Source organism: Leptidea sinapis, chromosome 6 (genome assembly GCF_905404315.1).
Source record: "Leptidea sinapis chromosome 6, ilLepSina1.1, whole genome shotgun sequence".
Taxonomy (NCBI): Eukaryota; Metazoa; Arthropoda; class Insecta; order Lepidoptera; family Pieridae; genus Leptidea; species Leptidea sinapis.
Window position 1 is genome coordinate 7,285,053 of NC_066270.1, and position 19,172 is coordinate 7,304,224.

At 37.7% G+C, this 19,172-nt stretch overlaps 1 protein-coding gene across 1 annotated transcript; it reads left to right on the forward strand.

The window, feature by feature from the left end:
• The first annotated feature begins 1,469 nt into the window (after positions 1-1,469).
• Positions 1,470-17,996, forward strand: LOC126964967 (glutamate receptor ionotropic, NMDA 2B). Its single transcript, XM_050808325.1, has 16 exons — positions 1,470-1,703; positions 8,334-8,726; positions 9,523-9,662; positions 9,777-9,992; positions 10,068-10,305; positions 10,386-10,699; positions 10,791-11,035; positions 11,102-11,303; positions 11,378-11,692; positions 11,778-12,055; positions 12,459-12,561; positions 13,164-13,312; positions 13,944-14,164; positions 15,976-16,079; positions 16,377-16,603; positions 17,694-17,996. Exons 2-16 carry the CDS (start codon positions 8,348-8,350, stop codon positions 17,728-17,730), a joined length of 3,168 nt encoding a protein of 1,055 aa, XP_050664282.1. The 5' UTR covers positions 1,470-1,703; positions 8,334-8,347; the 3' UTR covers positions 17,731-17,996.
• The last annotated feature ends 1,176 nt before the right edge of the window (positions 17,997-19,172 follow it).

The window sequence follows — 19,172 nt, forward strand, 5'->3', positions numbered from 1 at the left end:
CTAGATCACCACAGTTTTATCACAAAGGCATAAATCACCTTCCTATTAGATGGCAGCAATTCATAGATAATAATGGTAAGTAATTATTTTGTAATAAATATGTTAAATGGTTACGTAGTCACTAATATATAGATTTATTCCCGTGTATAGTATTTCTTGGATTGAGAATAGTGGATTCCACGCCCTAGGGATCATTTTGGATACAGGGGTGTACAAAATGGTCCTTTGTTAGACCTTCAGGAATATAAAATAAATAAAAAATATTTGGTTAGGATGATCATTCACCTTTCCCTATACAAATTCAATAAGGAATATTTCAATCTTTTTATCAATTCGATATTGATAAAAAGTTAACCTGAGAGATAAAATGAAACAGATTGACCTATATGTTTGTACCTATTAGTAATCACGGACTAGTAACAAAAGAAGGACTCCGCGCCGTGATATTAGCAAGTGAAGCACCGTTATGCTAGTGTGTGCGATTACGGGGGATACTAGTTACACAGTTTTTTCTCCCTTAAATAATCATATATCCATAAATACTTTTATATTATTGTTTTTACACTTTTTCACAACCCTCCACGGCATTTTTAGAATATTTTATTGCGAGGCAAACTGATCTATCACAGACGATGGCAAATCTCATAACGGCGGCCGATCGGCTTGTATTAGTGTAAGTGTATGCGTGGGGCTATGTATTTACACGTTTACCGGCTTGTTTTGGTGCCTCACTGTTATGTAAGGTGACACGGAGTCCTTATTTTTTTACTCGTCCGTGTTAGTAATTATTATTTAACGTTTAGATGTATAAGTTAATACTAATGCTTGCTGTAGATTAAAGTATTTATTCTACTTTGTAATATAAAATTAATATTTGTTTACAATTATAATATTATCAGGCTCGCTGAGTTTTCTGCGCCCGTCCTTCTAAAATCTGACTTCTGAGGCATATAATATTTCCGAATGGGTGGTAGACTTTAGCGGTCAATAAGTGATTTGAAATTCTATTTTGAATAAATGAACAAAACTTTATTCTTTCGAAGTTAATGTACCTAGGTACTTAAAAAATCATTTAGTCTAGATATATATAGATATGGCTTAGGTATTTGCTGAGCTGAATACATTAAAGCTTTGAGAGTGCTTCTTATCAGGTGAAGATGTCCAACACGACAGAATCGAAGACCCAAAAAATAAATGAAGGTGAATCAGCGCGAATCAAGAAAAACTATGTTCCATTTATTAGAACAGTCGGATCGACGTTAATCTTATAAACTAGAATGATCTTTATAGCCCTGTCTTACATTACGAGGATTTTTCCTGTCTGTTCATCCTAGCTTAGTGTAAGTTTAATGTTATTATTCATGTTGGGGGTTGGGGTGTTACGCAGGCGCTGTGCTGACTGCGCGGTGAGGGTGTGAGGAGCAGAGCCTTGGGAAGTGGAAAGGGTGCGTCAGTTGGCGCTCGGCGTCCGGGGGTGCAATAACGCACAGTGCGCCGCGCCCCATACGGCCATCGCGTGGCTCGGGGCGTGGCGCTTACGTAAACACGCGCCGCCGAGCACAGAGACCTCCCGAGCCAAGCCATCGTCCGTCCCATAACGACCCTATGTCATCCCGCTGCCTTCTGTTTTAATGTGGATAAATCAAAGGAAACTGCCGCGCCGCCGTCGCTGCCACTGCCACCATCGGTGTCCGCGCTTATAGGTATTTGATACGTCGATACTCGATAACATCACTAGTAGTGAGGTATATACATACTATAGAGTATGTAATGTGTCCCACCTAATACCTATCAATGGAAGATATATACATAACATGTCCTATATAAATATATATATATATCTCTACAATATATACTTATGTATAGGTGTGTATATTGTTATAATATGCTTATACTTACTGATAATTAACTATGATGTGTAAGTATAATAAAAACGTTTAACGTCAGGTACTAACTAACACAATATTAATAGGTACCACTTTCTACTCTGTGTGTCACACTGAGTAGACTATTAAACGGCAAACGGTGCACTTATTTGATAAAAATATTTCAAACGGCCGGAGAAGACGTGGTTAAAAAAAAACTATCTGAAACCCATAAAAATTAGGAAACATGATTATATTTAATTAAATCCAAAGGATCAGCGGTACGGGATTGTCAATACCTTGTTTATGAGAATCTAATATTACAAACCATCCAAATAAAAAATTAATACTGAACGAATAAAAAATAAATATAAAAAAACACAGTTTAATAGAAAACCAAAATAAAATTACAAAATAATACAAGAGACTTCTTGATGGAAATTGCTAGAACTACTTTATTGACAGATCTTGTTTAAACTCTGTGTATAAACTGTAGTCATTCTGAAAATATCTTAAAATGCCTCCCACTTTTTTTCAATAATAAAATACTAAATTTTTTTTTTGTTTATCACACCTTTGCTAATTTCGACTTATTGAAAATTATCATCGACTATTTAATTTTGTTTTCTATTAAAGCGTGATTTTTAACCGACTTCGAAAAAGGAGGAGGTTCTCAATTCGTCGGTATGTTCTTTTCTGTTTTTTGTTTTTTTTATTTATGTTTGTTATATTGTTTGATTTTCATAATTTTATTTTATTTGAAAGCTGCTGCTGCTTCTCGATTGGTCCCATTGTAATTTGGATCAGATCTGACAATGACATCCATGAGAATACCATAAAAGTCTTAAATTTGCTATACATACGTATAGCAAAGTGGATGATAAATTTACGAATAACTCAATATCGCGCCAACCGATTTCGATGATTCTTTTTTATTGGACAGGTTATACTTCATAGATAGTTTGGTTTGGTTCTGATCACGGAATTCATGACAAAGTAACGGAACTCTTCAATTCTTAGGAGCAAATTAACGATACTCGGCCAAAGTATAAAAATAATTGCGTCGTTTTATACAATCTAATCTAAAGTCCTCGAATGGCGACCACGTACCGGAAGACGCAATGTTGGCAGGCCCCCCACAAGATGGACCGACGATCTGTTCAAGATCGTCGGAATACGTTGGATGAGGGCAGCGCAGGACCGATCGTCGTGGAAATTTTTGGGGGAGGCCTTTGTCCAGCAGTGGACGTTTTCCGGCTGATGATGATGATGATACAATCTAATTAATTAATCTTATTCTTATTCAGATTATTGTAATTTTTGGAGTCGGTGTCATCCAAGATAGGTTTGTAACTACATGCATAGTTATAGGTGAGATGTGCTTGAGTCGTGAGGAGGCGAGAGGCGAGAGCGGGTCGCGGCGGTAGGACACCGATTCCAAAAATAACAATAGTCATAACAAGAATTAGATTAATTAATTAGATTGTATAAAAATACGCAATTATTTTTATACTTTTTAGTGCATATTATAGCTATTGTTTTGAAGCCGGTTGTTTTTTTGCTCAAATTTATAATTTATAAATTTATTTTACTTTAATTTCACTATTATTAATTCTTGCTTTTCTAGTCTTAAAATTTGAAATGATGGTAGTTTTGTACCATGCCTAAACATAAGAACAGTTTAGTAAAGACATCATAAAATATTTTGTTAGCTTTGACTAACAAAATATTTGTATAGCACCAAGAAATTGTTCAAGTTATGAAAAAGTCGAAATTGTTTACTCTATTTTTATCTAAGAACTTTACTTTGTTAATATAAACTAGGAACAATGAGGGACCTAATATTGATACCAGGGACGCACCCATGCGCATATTGTGATATCATTTCTAGTGATGATTTTTGCCATCTTATAATAAATCCAACAATTATAATAAGGTATAAAAGAAATTGATAAACCAACTCTTTACGTAAATTATACACTTACACTCTCCTTGTTACAACCTTCATAAAAAACGACACGATTCCCGATAATGCTTTAGATAAATTTCAAGCCCTGTAAGTACTTAAAGTGGAATTGGAACTTACAAAACATTACTTTCAATATTGCTATTACGTAACTACTTACTGTGTAACAAAATCCTGTACGATAATTCACACGGATATGAAGTAGAACGCGGAGACACTACTAAAATATAATAAAAAATCAAAACCCCTTAGATGCTACAGTAAAAAGAACATTTCATTTATTATTATTACAGCAAGCGTCGCAAATATGTTGTTCTCAGTGAGTCATACATCTTTGTGCCGTTTGGTGTCGAGACACGTGGCCCGTGGGGCCCAGAGGCGCGGAGAATGTTCAAAATACTATCTTCGCGCCTCAATAAGGCTACTGGAAACCCAAGCGCTGGCAGCTGTTTCGGTCAACGGATCAGCCTTGCTATCCAACGCGGTAATGCTGCCAGTATTCTTTTCGTACGCTTCCACGTAATGATAGTTTTAATTTTATGTAGTCGTAGTATTGTAAATATAGTTATAAGATTTGTTTTGATTAAATAAATATATTTTTTCATATTTAAAAAAATCTTGTGGACCACTGACTTATTTAATCTTCCAGTAAACTAAGGTCATCGCCCTGAACTCGGTCCAATGGCGTAGAGCTAGCGTCAGCTGTGTGGCGTCAAACGAAAAGGCAATGCCAGTAAAAGTTTGAATTTTTCCCAGAAAAAAATCCTTTTATTGACCCTAACAATGCAGCTCTTCTTAAACGTTTTACATTTTACAATATTTCTTTATTATTTGAACCCAATAAATGATGGCATGGAAACCATCCATAGATGCTTCAGCAAATATTCAAGACGCACTACCTACACCGCCACGGTAGCCTTAACAGCCTCCTAAAGACATTATTTTAAGGCGACACTAAACGCCAGCGACCTTGAGCGACATGAGCTCACGGCTGCCGGCCCGCCATCTATGTAACATAGCCAATCTTTTCAAAATTCTTGCGTGGAAAAGGTAACATTTAACAGGTTTTAACAGTTTTTATGCTTAAAATCCTTGTTATTCATTACTAATTTGAATAAATTCACCTACACAAAAAAATACAAGCTATTAGAATAACTTTTCTGAGAGTAGTACTAAAAAAATGCGTGATGCCATGCCAAGAAACTTGTTTAACTGCAAAGAAAAGTGGTAGTTCAAAAAGGCTGTGGAGTGTTAACTATAACCAACAGCAAGCATTAGCAACCTACAAATAAGACTTAAGAATATGTGTAACAGGATTAAGTAGTGTTCATAGCTCCAAATGCTACTTTTTCACCACAAAACTTGTGTAAAACCTTGTTTGCGTGTTTTCTGCTAACCCTTCGCCTTAATATTATATACGTGATACGTAGAACGCTACGGTTATCGGCAAAATCCTCTGATGTTACAAGTGTGTTCGGTGGTGATCATATACCGTCAGGTGATCCGTATGTATGCTCGTTTGTCCTCCTCTTCCATAAAATAAAGACTTAGGAGGATAAAATAATAGGGACTTAGATATATCACGTCTAAGAGCGCTTTCACACTACGTCCGATCCAAATCCGATCCGTACCCGTGAAACACGATCCGAAGTAGTCGTTTTTCTCGGGTACGGATCGGATGTAGTGCAAAAGCGCTCTAAGTCTGAATGGGAGCACTGTAAGTCACATGCCATTATGTGCAAAAAGTCTTAGGCGAATATTTATTTATTTGAAAACAAATACAGATAAATCAACATACACGACATTGATAAAATGAGAAAAAAAAATAGGAAGACGGTTGACCCTAAAGACCATCCCTGCAACTTCCCGCTAATTCCATACCTAAACGCTTCAAATTGTACTTAAGACGAAAAATATAATTTGTGTTGTTTTGAACTCCTCGAGCTCAAAGAGTTAGTTGTTCTATGTTTTTGAGCTCAAAGAGCTCAAAAGTCTCTAAATAGTTTAATAAAACACTATTTTCTCAATTTTCAAATATTTTTGAATAAATGAGCCGATTTTCACGCGGCGTGGTGGCATTCGACGCAGTTTCTTAAGCCTCAAATAATGTTTGGTTTATAATAAATATATAGCTAGTGTACCCAACAGACGTTGTCCTGTACACACGTCTTAAATTTGAAAAATCGGTACAGCCGGTTAGGAGGAGTTCACTAACATACACATGAGCAGGAGAATTATATTATGTGGACGGAATTGAGAATCTAAACCAATCTCAAATTCACTGAAACAAACAAAAAAATCATCAAAATCGGTTAAGCTGTTTAGGAGGTAGTTTAATTGTGAATCTAAACCATTCTCGAATCCACCTGAAGACACACACCAATCTCAAATTCACTGTAACACACAAAAATATCCTCAAAATCGGTCCAGACGTCTAGGAGGAGTTCAGTGACACACGCACACAAGAAATATATATATATATATATTAGGTTTTTTTCAGATTTCTTAAGATCTACCGTTCCGAATCGGTCCAAATTGTATTCAAATTCTAAGTTTGGTCAAGCCCTTTCAAACGGCTCCAACCGCGACTAAATCGGTCGAGCCGTTATAAGAGGTTTACATACATCCATACATACACACACATACACATACATACGGACGGTCACCATCGCGGGAATAGCCAGGGAAGCTTCCTAGGACCTTAAATCGACGAGATCTGATGAAAACTCGATTTTCGAAAAACGGGGCAATCTAATAACTTTCCGAGTATTTGTAAATTTTCAAATTTCTTAGCGGGAATTTAAAAAGGACATAGGGATGTCTTAAACAGTTTTACTATATAAATATAATTTTACTATTAAAATATATGGTAGGTTATAGGTATATTGGTATTTATTATTCAAACAAAACAATTTTATACTTAACTATATTTACAATACTATGACTACATACAATTAAAACTATCATTACGTGGAAGTGTACCAAGAATATTGGCAGCAATTCCGCGTTGGGTACCTAATTATAGGTATATCAAATAACAAATAAATATATCTGACATAAGTAGATTTCCTTTACTATTATTAAAAACTAGCCTACCTAATAAATACAAAACATGCAAAAAATTAATCAATGGTGATTTAACTTTAATATGTTAAAACTCTTACATAATTGTAAGAGTTGTGATTTGTCTTATCTTGAATTTATAAGTTTAAGGCGAAGAGTAACTAGAAAACACGCAAACATGGTGTTTCTAGACAAGTTTTGTGGTGAAAATATAGCATTTCGAGCTATGAACACTACTTAGTCCTGTTACACATATCCTTAAGTCTTATTTGTAGGTAGTGCTAGTGCTTGCTGTTGGTTATAGTTAACACTGCCGCGCCTTTTTGAACTACCACTTTTCTTTGAAGTTAAACAAGTTTTTTGGCATGGCGTGACGCATTTTTTTGGTACTTCTCTCAGAATAGTTATTCTTATAGCTTGTACTTTTTTGTGTAGGTTGATTTATTCAGATTAGTAGTGAATAACGAGGATTGTAAGCATATAAACTGTTTTCCACCCAAGAATTTTGAAAATATTGGCTTTGTTACATAGATGGTGGGCCGGCAGCCGTGAACTCATATCGCTCAAGGTCGCTGGCATTTAGTGTCGCCTTAAAGGAATGCGAAAACATATTTACATCATTCTTTATACGTTGAATTTTGAAGAGCAAACATTCTGTGCACGTGTAAGCCCGCCCTAATATTAATGAATTATGAAAGTCCATTGAATTTAGGACAAAGAATATATACTCTAACGAATTAAGGAGTGCTGAGGACACAATGTCACTCACACATACGTTTTCTCAAAGAGACACAGTCAATTAAACTGCGTCGATGGCTTCACAGCCTACGATGATAACAATTTTGCGGGTCGTCAGCTAAGATTTAAATTTAACTTGTTATTACAACTTATAATGATTACAATAGCTACTTTTAATCTCTTATCGTAATATTATGCATTTGATAATTTTTAATAAATAATAATTCATTTAAAACCTAGTTTAAAAAACACTATTAAAGGATTAAAACGCGTGTTTTCCAGATCTCCTGAAACTGAAACGTCGGGTTAACTAAAATAATAATATAAATGTAATTTGTATGCAAAAATCTAATGTAAAAACAATTACAGTTACAATTACACGCGTTGTATCCTTTAAAAGTGTTTTTTTTTAATGTGTAACCCTCGCGTTAATAATGAAAATACTATCAAACCTAGTTGATGAAAGAATTACCTACTTATTTAATAAAAGTATTAAATGCCCACATCGTGAGATGTTGCGAATTGGGAAGATATAAGCGAAGCGACATAAAAGGATGTACCGATGTGCCGACTACCCTGAGATTTACGATTTACGTAATTCTTCTGTAGTTTGATGCGCAATAGATGCCATTTGATCCCATAAAAATTTTACATAGTTTGGCAGTAGTTTTCATTTTATGAACATTTTTTATTAATTACAGCATCAAAAGTGGCGATGCAGGCGCGTATTTCGCTGATGGCTTTGGCCGCGCTGGTAGCGTTGGTGGTAGCGGGGGCAGAACGCGGGGCTGGCATCAAGATTGGCGGCGGCGGCACGGTCGGCGGTACTGGCAGGGAAGGCACGCGAGGAGGAGGCGTCCGACTCGGTGTGGACGGTCTCCGTCGGCCCCGCACTACTCCACCGCCGCAGGCCCCTCGAGCACCCTCTGTCATCACCGCCGCTCTCGTTGTGCCTCACAAAGCATTTGGCGCACGTGATTACACTCGAGCCGAGAAGGCAGCGCTTTCTAAATTGCCGCGAAAATTGAAACTGTTCTCGCAAGTGCGGCTCAATATAACGCTCTCGATGCAAGGCCTGACACCAAGCCCGATGTGTAAGTTTTGAGTACTTATTACACTTCACACACACGCAATAAATACTCAGATAAAATAGTACAGTGTTTATTTTATGGCTATATAATTAACTTAATTGTATAGATAACATTTATTCATAGCAAAACAGCGCATAATATATACCTATATTTACTGTACTTGATATGATGGCATGAAATTAACACTGATTTTCCTTATGCGCCGAAAGATACTCTGGCTCCTTCCTATGTCCAAGCTAGTTCAGTTGCTAGGGCTGCTGCTTCCACTGCCGAAGACAGCAAACGTCGTAAATATGTCGGTCTCAGTGAGTATTACATCTTTGTGCCGTTCTAAGTCGAGACTCGAGACACTTGGCCTGTGGGCCCTGAGGCGCGCATTCTCCGCGCCTCAATACTGCTATTACTGCAGCTATTTCGGTCAACGGATCTGCTTAGCTATCCAACGCGAAAATGCTGCCAGTATTCTTGGTACACCTCCTCGAAGTGATAGTTTTAATTTCATGTAATCATGTTAAGGATTGTAAATAATTATAAGCATTGTATAAAATATAGTGCACATTTGAGCATGTTTTCCAAATAGTCTACACAATATTTTATGATGTGCTTCTTGCTTAGATTGGACTTTAGTATTTCCATTATCTTACGTTATACATAAAGCTGTATCCAGGCTTTAGGAACTCTTCTAATATTTGTTTCATGAATATTGTATGCTGCTCGAGACTTCTCTTATCTATTTTAACTTGCACCATCTGCACTGTAATAACATAAACCTATCTTAACATGTAATTAATGCTTTCAGCTATCTTGGACTCGCTCTGTAAAGAATTTTTAGCAGTCAACGTGTCTGCCATACTTTATCTTATGAATCATGAACAATATGGGCGATCTACTGCCTCTGCACAATATTTTCTACAGTTAGCCGGATATCTAGGCATACCGGTAAAACTTTTTATCTATCTGCATGCATTCAACTCACAATAACTTTCTTCGCTGACAAAGTTAAAATTATTTCTGTAACTAGACAATACATGATAAATTTTATTTCGTTATCAGGTTATTGCGTGGAACGCTGATAATAGTGGTTTGGAAAAGCATGCTTCTCATGCGTCTTTAAGACTTCAACTCGCTCCCACCATAGAACATCAGACAGCAGCTATGCTGTCCATACTAGAGAGATACAAGTGGCATCAGTTTAGTGTTGTAACATCTGCGATTGCCGGCCATGATGATTTCATTCAAGCAGTACGCGAGAGAGTTAGTTCCTTACAAGTAGGTACTACTACTAATGTTAAAAACCTACTTTAAAAGTCGCCATATATTATAAATCAAAAAACATATTTCTAGGATCGTTTTAAATTTACCATCCTCAATGCTGTGGTTGTGAAAAAGCCGGCTGACCTCAATGAGTTAGTAACAAGCGAGGCTCGGGTGATGCTTTTGTATGCAACAAGGGAAGAAGCAGCTGAAATTCTCTCGACGGCTGCAGACCTACATCTAACTGGAGAAAGTTTTGTATGGATCGTTACACAGAGCGTTCTTGGTTCCATGCAACCACCCAACAAATTTCCAGTTGGAATGCTTGGTATGATAAATAAATAATAGCTTATTTGAAAATGGTAGTCATTTTCTTATAATATTTATTATTATTTTTATTTAATTCAGGTGTACATTTTGACACATCGAGCTCGTCGATCATATCTGAGATTGCCACTGCCGTAAAGGTGTTTGCTTATGGAGTGGAATCTTATGTATCGGAACCTGAAAACATACGCTACCCTTTGGGAACCAGGCTGTCTTGTGACGGTGCAGACAGTGGTGAAGCAAGATGGTCCACTGGAGAAAGATTTTATAGACATTTACGTAATGTGAGTGTAGAGAGCGAGACAGGAAGGCCTAGTATCGAATTCACTCCTGATGGAGAATTGCGAGCAACTGAATTAAAAATAATGAATTTGAGACCAACTTTAGGTGATCAGGTACTCACTCATATACATTCAGATTTCTAAGTGAGGCAGATAAGTTATAATTCATAAAAAGTCCCTAATTTGCAACATTTAATTCTTTCAGCTTGTTTGGGAAGAAATAGGGACATGGAATTCTTATCCGAAAGAGCATTTGGCAATCAAAGATATAATTTGGCCAGGAGGCTTGCACACTCCACCTCAAGGTGTGCCAGAAAAGTTTCACATGAGAATTACATTTCTGGAAGAGCCGCCCTATATTAATTTAGCACCCCCTGATCCAGTCAGCGGTCGCTGTTCCTTGGATAGAGGTGTCATATGTAGAATTGCACCAGAGGTGGAGGTAGTTGGGTAAGTTTTCATTATTACTTGCTAATAATTTAATTATGAGAACTTATTGGAATATTGTCATTACAGAATCGAAGCAGGAGCGGCTCATAGAAACAGTTCGCTATATCAATGCTGCAGCGGATTTTGTATAGACCTGTTACAACAATTGGCTGAACAGCTTGGATTTACATACGAGTTAGTACGTGTCGAAGATGGTCGGTGGGGAACATTTCAAGACGGAAAATGGAATGGCCTGATAGCAGAGCTCGTCAACAAGAAGACCGATATGGTAGTTGTCATTATTTCCCAGAAAGCAATAAGTCACTTCAAAATTTTTGCTCTAAATACATTTTTTCGTTGTAGGTTCTGACGTCGTTAGTAATAAATTCAGACAGGGAGGCGGTGGTGGACTTTAGCGTACCTTTTATGGAGACTGGTATTGCCATCGTAGTAGCGAAGAGAACAGGTATCATATCACCTACAGCATTTCTTGAACCATTCGACACTGCTTCTTGGATGCTTGTGGGAGCCGTTGCGATACAGATGGCAACATTTTGTATTTTCATGTTCGAGTGGCTTTCACCAGGTGGTCTTGATCGCTCTTTTGGACCGCTTAGTGCACAGAACAGATTTTCCTTATGTCGAACATATTGGATAGTCTGGGCAGTATTATTTCAGGTATTTATCTTTTTTTGCGTGTTATTTTATATTTCATTGGTTTACGTGTTTGTCTATGTTAAGTACTGTAATTACATATTTTCAGGCATCCGTTCATGTTGATTCCCCACGTGGATTTACTGCGCGATTTATGACAAACATGTGGGCTATGTTTGCAGTAGTCTTTCTTGCGATCTACACTGCGAATTTAGCAGCTTTCATGATAACGAGAGAAGAATTTCACGAACTTAGTGGTATTGATGACCCACGGATTGCTCGGCCTAAAGCATTTCAACCACCCCTTAAATTTGGAACGGTGCCTTGGTCACATTCTGATGCGACTCTGAAGAAATATTTCCCTGAGCCTCACTCCTACATGGCCTCGTAAGTTAATTAATATTGACAACGTCAAATATAATGTTGTTTAATTATTCATGCACACTTGTTCATCATCATCATCATCAGCAGCCGGAAGACGTCCACTGCTGGACAAAGGCCTCCCCCAAAGATTTCCAAGACGATCGGTCGGTATTCCGGCAATCTCGACCAGTTTTTCGGTCCATCTTGTGGGGGGGGGCCTACCAACACTGCGTCTTCCGGTACGTGGTCGCCATTCATACTTAATTAACACAAAATTTCTAATCAGAACTATTGTTTTATAAGAAAAATCTTTGTCTAGTAATGTTCAACTCCCTTTTGACTTAGAATATTATAAAAAAATTATCTGTATTCTAGAATATTCTGGCTCTAGTTGGAAGTAGAAAATGATAAAGTATTATATTTTCAGCTACAATCGAAGTACAGTTAGTGCAGGGGTAACAAGCATTTTAACAGGGGAATTAGATGCTTTTATATATGATGGTACCGTATTGGACTATCTTGTATCACAGGTTAGTTTGACATTTTAGTATCTGTAGTTAAATATAGAATAAATCATTATTTTACTTTTATTATACAAGAAGGGGAAACGGGCAAGACAACTAGCGTACATCCCATCAACAGTAGGGCAACAACATCAACCGCCCATAGACATCCCCAAAACCAGGGGGCAAAAGATGGTTGTATCGGGAAGACTGCAGCCGGTAATGGATTCCACAAAGTGGCTGTACGATGCGTGAAGTTCTTTGCCAAAAACGTGGTAGTTGAATGCCAGACGTCAAAATATTTGTATATTTCTTAACTTTGGTATAATTACCTACAGGCTTATCAGACATACTAACTTAAATCTAAGGGTGCACAGTAATATAATCACAGGTCGCTTTGTGATGCATTACGATCACATTATTTTCAGTGTTATGGGCAAGCAATGCCACTTTACATCATGGCACCATGCTATTTCCGTTATCCATCCAAAAAGCGGCAATTTTTGTCTATACCATCCGCCATTATGTTGACAACATAACAAGGAACACCGGTCATAGACACCCAGCGTTTAAATGGTAACAATATTATATACTTTTTAGTTAAAATATAAATTATTTTTTTGTTTTAGGACGAGGACTGCAGATTATTGACTGTAGGGGCTTGGTACGCAATGTCTGGATATGGATTAGCGTTTACACGTAACTCCAAATATCTCGGCATGTTCAACAAAAGATTGCTAGATCTGCGATCGAATGGAGACCTAGAACGATTACGAAGGTATATAACTATGTATAAATACATTTAATGAACAGCAAGCATTTTTGCTATTATTAATTTATTTACTAACCCTACCTGAAATATATGAAAATTAAATGAAGAGGTTTTTATACTGTACGTTTAGTGCACGATGGTAAGTGCACCGTATCACAGGACCGTAGTCATTACCAACCAGTGATAAAGAATTAGCTAAAAGATGCAGTAACTGAGCTAGGAACGACAAAAATCACAGGAGTAAAATCTTCAAGGCTAGAAAGGGCCCAACAGAAAAAGAAGCCGGGCCCGTAAAACAGGCTAATAAGAAAATACAGACAGCATAGATGGTTGGTGTGTGTACGCGCTTTCTAGATGGTGATGACCCAAGTGAAATCTAACTGAAAATACCGATTTTTTTTATGTTTGTTCAACTCGGCATCTCATTAACAAATACCCCTATTATAGTCGGTCAAGAATAAGTTAACATTTATTATTTTCAATCATTAAGCTATTTAGGCTGCGACAACATCATATACCTAACGGCCAAAACAGCTGTAGAACGAAACGGAAGAGTATGTGTGGCGAGGCAGTCCTTGGCTTTATATGCGGGCAAAGCTTTACTCGTTGTAATAATTATTTTAATATATCTCTACAGGTACTGGATGACGGGTACCTGTAAGCCCAATAAACAAGAGCACAAATCATCAGATCCGTTGGCTTTGGAGCAGTTTTTATCAGCATTCCTACTTCTAATGGCTGGTATATTATTGGCGGCTGCTATACTGTTCTGTGAACATTTGTATTTCCGCTACGCGCGGGAACATATTGTCAAGTCTCAACTACATCCTTGTTGTACACTCGTTTCCATCTCAATGGGTAAATATGAATTATTTTTTCACGATTTATAATTTTCATATTTTCACCTGTCTATCGACCTATGTAACGACTGAACAAATCTATTACGTAATTTCCAAGCCGTAATCACCAAGTACGATGACAATACATGTTTATTGTTATAATAACCAGTTTAGTAACATATTATTCTATATTACACTATATATTATTCTATATACACGTATTAATAGGATATTTAAAATATCGACTTATGTAGCACGAGAGAAAGAGAATAAAGAGAGATTGAGTGTTTTAATCATAATTTAATCAGGCAAAGGTCAGACGTTCCGAAATCATCAACAGACACCAGCTGGTAACTATCGTGATGGTGCCGACAGAAGAAGATTTAATAAATGCTAAAGCAAAATTATGCACAGACCGGCCTGCGTCGTGCGCAACCCAACCCATTCGTCAGTATGCCCGCTGAAATCACCCAAGACTATGATTTCAGTGGAGGGGATCTGTGCAAATACGTCGTCAATTGCCGTTTGAACGTAGCTCGTGAGATAATAATAATAACGTTTCTGCGTTACCATTGTGCTGCGCTTGTAGACACACGCATAGATGCGGACGCGGTCCTCAAAATCTTCACGCAGCCAGAGAGTGTGTGGCGGTCCTCCACAGTGCGGTTTTCAAGGAGCTTTCTTCTTTCTTCGTACTACAAAGCTGTGGAATGAGCTTCATTGTGCGGTGTTTCCGGGACGATACAACATGAGTACCTTCAAAAAAAGCGCGTACACCTTCCTTAAAGGCCGGCAACGCTCTTGTGATTCCTCCGGTATTGCAAAAAATGTGGGCGGCGGTGATCACTTAACACCAGGTGACCCGTACGCTCGTTTGTCCTCCTAGTCCATAAAAAAAAAGAGTTGAGAGGTCCCTACCCTTAAAATTATCAAGATGGCGATAGCGGATATCCTCCCTAGGGACAGACATACCCCGTATATATGATAAATGCGATAAAATATACTCAAGGTTGTACCAGGGGCAAGTAAAATATGCTGTGTCGCTCGGTCGAGATATCTGCGTGGACGGCGTTTAAATTGGAGTGCATTCCCCTGATGGGCGTGTAGTGGGTTGCAGTGATGAAAATGCTCGGGGAGGGATTCTCTGACTCCAGCAGAACCGGTACTCTCCTGGGGTAACATTTCTTTGAGGACCGCTGTCATATTTTGGTGGTGGGATGAGCTCCGGTCCTCAACACTATCCTGCGAAACATACCGACGCTAGGCCGGTACTTCACGCCAGTTTTCTGTGCGGGAGTGGTACTTATTCCGGACGAGGCCGGCCCTTTCGTGCTGTCGTCATAGGACACCAGCGTGACACGGCCACTTCTAAAAGCCCTAAGTCACCTCTTACGATACCCTTGGGCTTGGAACTACTCTATTATTTTTTCGCCCCCAGACAGGGCAAAATATGCCTATCAAATATTAATAGCGAGCCTACGTTTTCAGGGGACTTTTGACCTGGAAAGGCATTGAAACGTTTGGTTTATATTCTAGCAACTTATGTATGTAGTAATAGCTAGTTGACCTATTGGTATTGGTAAAGGGCTCCTGTTTCCGCAATTAGACCGCTTAATTGGGTCCATTTTGCGTGTAGTGTTGGCCAGTGCTAGTTGACCTAGTTGACCTATGAAGTAATAGTTATTTATCAACACTTTTCTTCTTTCTCAAACCACCACCGGATATCACGAGACCAATATAATATATATTGCTTTAAGCTTAATGTTATGGATAAAGTCCTAAAATTTGATTTTCTTATCAAAACTACACTAAAATATATTTGTTCACTAGGACAGTCACTGTCAATGCAAAATGCCGTGATGGAAGCGACTACGGACCATGGATATAGATTGGGTAAACGTGCTCATTGTCGATCAGCAGTCTGTGCTGCACAGGTAAGGCCTTAAATACATTATATTGTAAAACTCATTCACACTCTTCTGATAGAATATAACTAAGTTTGTTACAACAGCTACAATAACATTAGAATACAAAGGTAAATTTCGCCACTACATACAAGACTATAATAGGTCAGATGGGACATTGGGTGATCCGGAAAGCTAAAAACCTCGGTTCGAATCCAGATGTCCTATTACTTGTTTTTTTGTTCAAGTTTTGTACATTCTTAAAAATCCAAGCAAGGCTCGGTCGTCCGGATATTGATATTAAGTCGTGATAATATTAATTGCCAGATTTGGCGGGCTCAACACGAGCGTGACGCAGCGGTGGCGCGCTCGCGGCAGTTGGCCGTGGTGCTGGCGGCACACGGGCTGCAGGCGCCGCCACGGAGACTGGCGTCAGCTGCCACGCTGCACGCCGCGGGTCGCCACGACGCTACGCACCCGCGCACCCTACAAGTGCCGGCAGACCTGCTGCCCGACCTTGACAGACCGCTCTCTTGTGACGACTTACGAGCCAGGTTAACCAAAGCATATTATTATAATTTAAAACAGCTGTTTTCACCAGAATTTTGTAATTTTTGCGTTAGCGTTTAGTATAGACAAAAAATCTAAAAACCAAAATGGCGGACACCAAAAGATAACTACATTCCAAGCACCCCACGAATTAAATAAAAGAGCTTAAAGAAAAACAATGAAAAAGGTCGAAAGGATGATGAAAAATATTCAACAGATCTTGTTGAAATATGTTATGCCTTAGCATTAATCATAGACGGTAATGCAATGATTAGCTAAGTGTCCAAAAATCTAAAAAACAAAATGGCGGATAACTAAAGGACCTACATTCCAAGCACCCCCATGATATATGAGAAGTTGATAAAAGGATTTGTGGAGAAGAGAACAATAAAAAAGGAGGAAAGGGTGAAGATTACTACTGTCTATTCTCTTTCAAACACCAGGAAACCTAGATATATCATATTGCTTCAGCATCCCCACCCCAAAATTACCTATTACAATTAACATATCGTTATGAGCCGAAGAAGACAAAATATATTCTAAATGTTATCTCTTACTGTGCATAAAAGAGACATCAATATACTTGGTCATGGATTACGTATCTAGACACCTCCTGACTAATGCGTAGTTTTTAAATTCGATTGCCATAACTTGGAAGTTACACGTGTGTAGCTCTATGATACGTTGGACTTTCTGGTTTTGTAAGAAGTTAGTTTTACCCCCAATAAATAAACTCTGGAAATTACTGTCCTGATAATAACATGATTTGCAGAAATTTGTTATATGAATAATAGTATTGTAAATTGAGATGTATATTATTTATTATTTAAGCAAAACAAATCTTATAACTATATTTACAATACTATGACTACATAAAATTAAAACTATCATTACGTGGAAGCGTACCAAGAATACTGGCAGCATTACCGCGTTGGATAGCAAAGCTGATCCTTTGACCGAAAAAGCTGCCAGCGCTTGGGTTTCCAGTAGCCTTATTGAGGCGCGAAGATAGTATTTTGAACATTCTCCGCGCCTCTGGGCCCCACGGTGAGAGGTTGAGAATAACATAAATAATGTTATACTTTATTGTTTCAGGGAGCGGACTAGAGTAGAAATGGAAACAGTGCTGTGAGGTGCATATTGCGCCATTTTTTTTTCAATTCCTGAAGGCTGTTCTTACACCAAGTTATATACACGACGAAATTAGTTGATATATTTTACGTTAAAATAAGGACAGATAAAATAAAGTTGTAATTATTAAATAAAATATTCCAATTATTAAATCGGATGAACGTTGTAGATAGCGATGTGTTGTTGCGGACGAGCGCGCGGGGCAGGCTGGGCCTCGGGCGCGCGTCCTTGTGTTGTCTACTAAAATAAAATATATTTTTTGGACAATATTGTTTTGTTGTTTCACTCCAAAGTATTTTATTTATTTATATTATTTATACTAGTTGCAGTTTCTCAATGGCATTCTATACATATGGACATACCATTCGCAGTCTGATAACGGAACAGCTAAAGTGTGCGTAAAGACAATGTAAGCATACTTTTCTCCTTAAACGTGTTTCAATCAACAAGCCTAAGTGTGCTATAAAAAATGCTTAAATAATACATTAACAACTCAAAAAAAAGATCGTGTGACTTATCATAGGTAGGTAGGTTATTTTTATATAAGATTGATATGAAAAATCATAAGTAATTTAATAAAAACGAATATTTTTTCATTAAAATATATGCTACAATTATTGACCCCAGACAAGACCCGCTTGTCAGAAATCAGAATGAGACAGATGAAAGGACACAGAAATGAAAACAGTAGAGTCGCTCTTTTTAACCGACATCAAAAAAGGAGGAGGTTCTCATTCATCAGTATGTATTTTTTATGTGTCCGAGGTAACAGAACTTTCGACTGGGTGACTTGGTCCAGATCCGACAATGGCAACCATGAGAAAACCATAAAAGTCTTAAATTAGCTACAACTATGTGCGCAACAAATTTACGAATAACTGAATATCGCACCAACCGATTTCGATAGTTCTTTTGTTATTGGAAAGGATATACTTCATAGCTAGTTTGGTGATAGTTGGGCTAGGTTCTGCATAAGCAGAACCATGACAAAGTAACTGAACTCTTAGGATCAACGATACTAGACCGTAGCTTTTTTATGCTATCCGGATATTTAGGTCACCTACCGTAACGTCGTTATGGTCAAGTAATTGTCGTAGTAAATTATATATGATGATCAATGGAACTCCTTAACGACTTACAGTAAGGTTTATCTGTGGCAGATTTTCTAACAGTGTAATAATATTGCAATACGCTTACGTTATGAACAATGATTAGCAATATTGTATTTTGTGTAATGTGAACGGCTTACAAGAACGTGAACATACTAGTGCTTTTTACACGTTATCACGGAAGTATCGCTACCTAGTGATAATCGCTGCTTATTTATATAGCAAATATGTAAAAGCTAATATTTTTCAGCTTTCCCGTACACGAGATAATGAAAGAGAATTGGCGCCAGTTGGTAGTAAAAGAGATATGTGAAGATAAGAGATATAATAATAA

Coding starts and splice junctions, on each gene's coding strand:
- LOC126964967 (XM_050808325.1), top strand. CDS start 8,348: ATGCAGGCGCGTATTTCGCTGATGGCTTTGGCCGCGCTGGTAGCGTTG. Junction 8,727..9,522: donor CCTGACACCAAGCCCGATGT/GTAAGTTTTGAG, acceptor TAATGCTTTCAG/CTATCTTGGACTCGCTCTGT. Junction 16,604..17,693: donor TGTGACGACTTACGAGCCAG/GTTAACCAAAGC, acceptor TTATTGTTTCAG/GGAGCGGACTAGAGTAGAAA.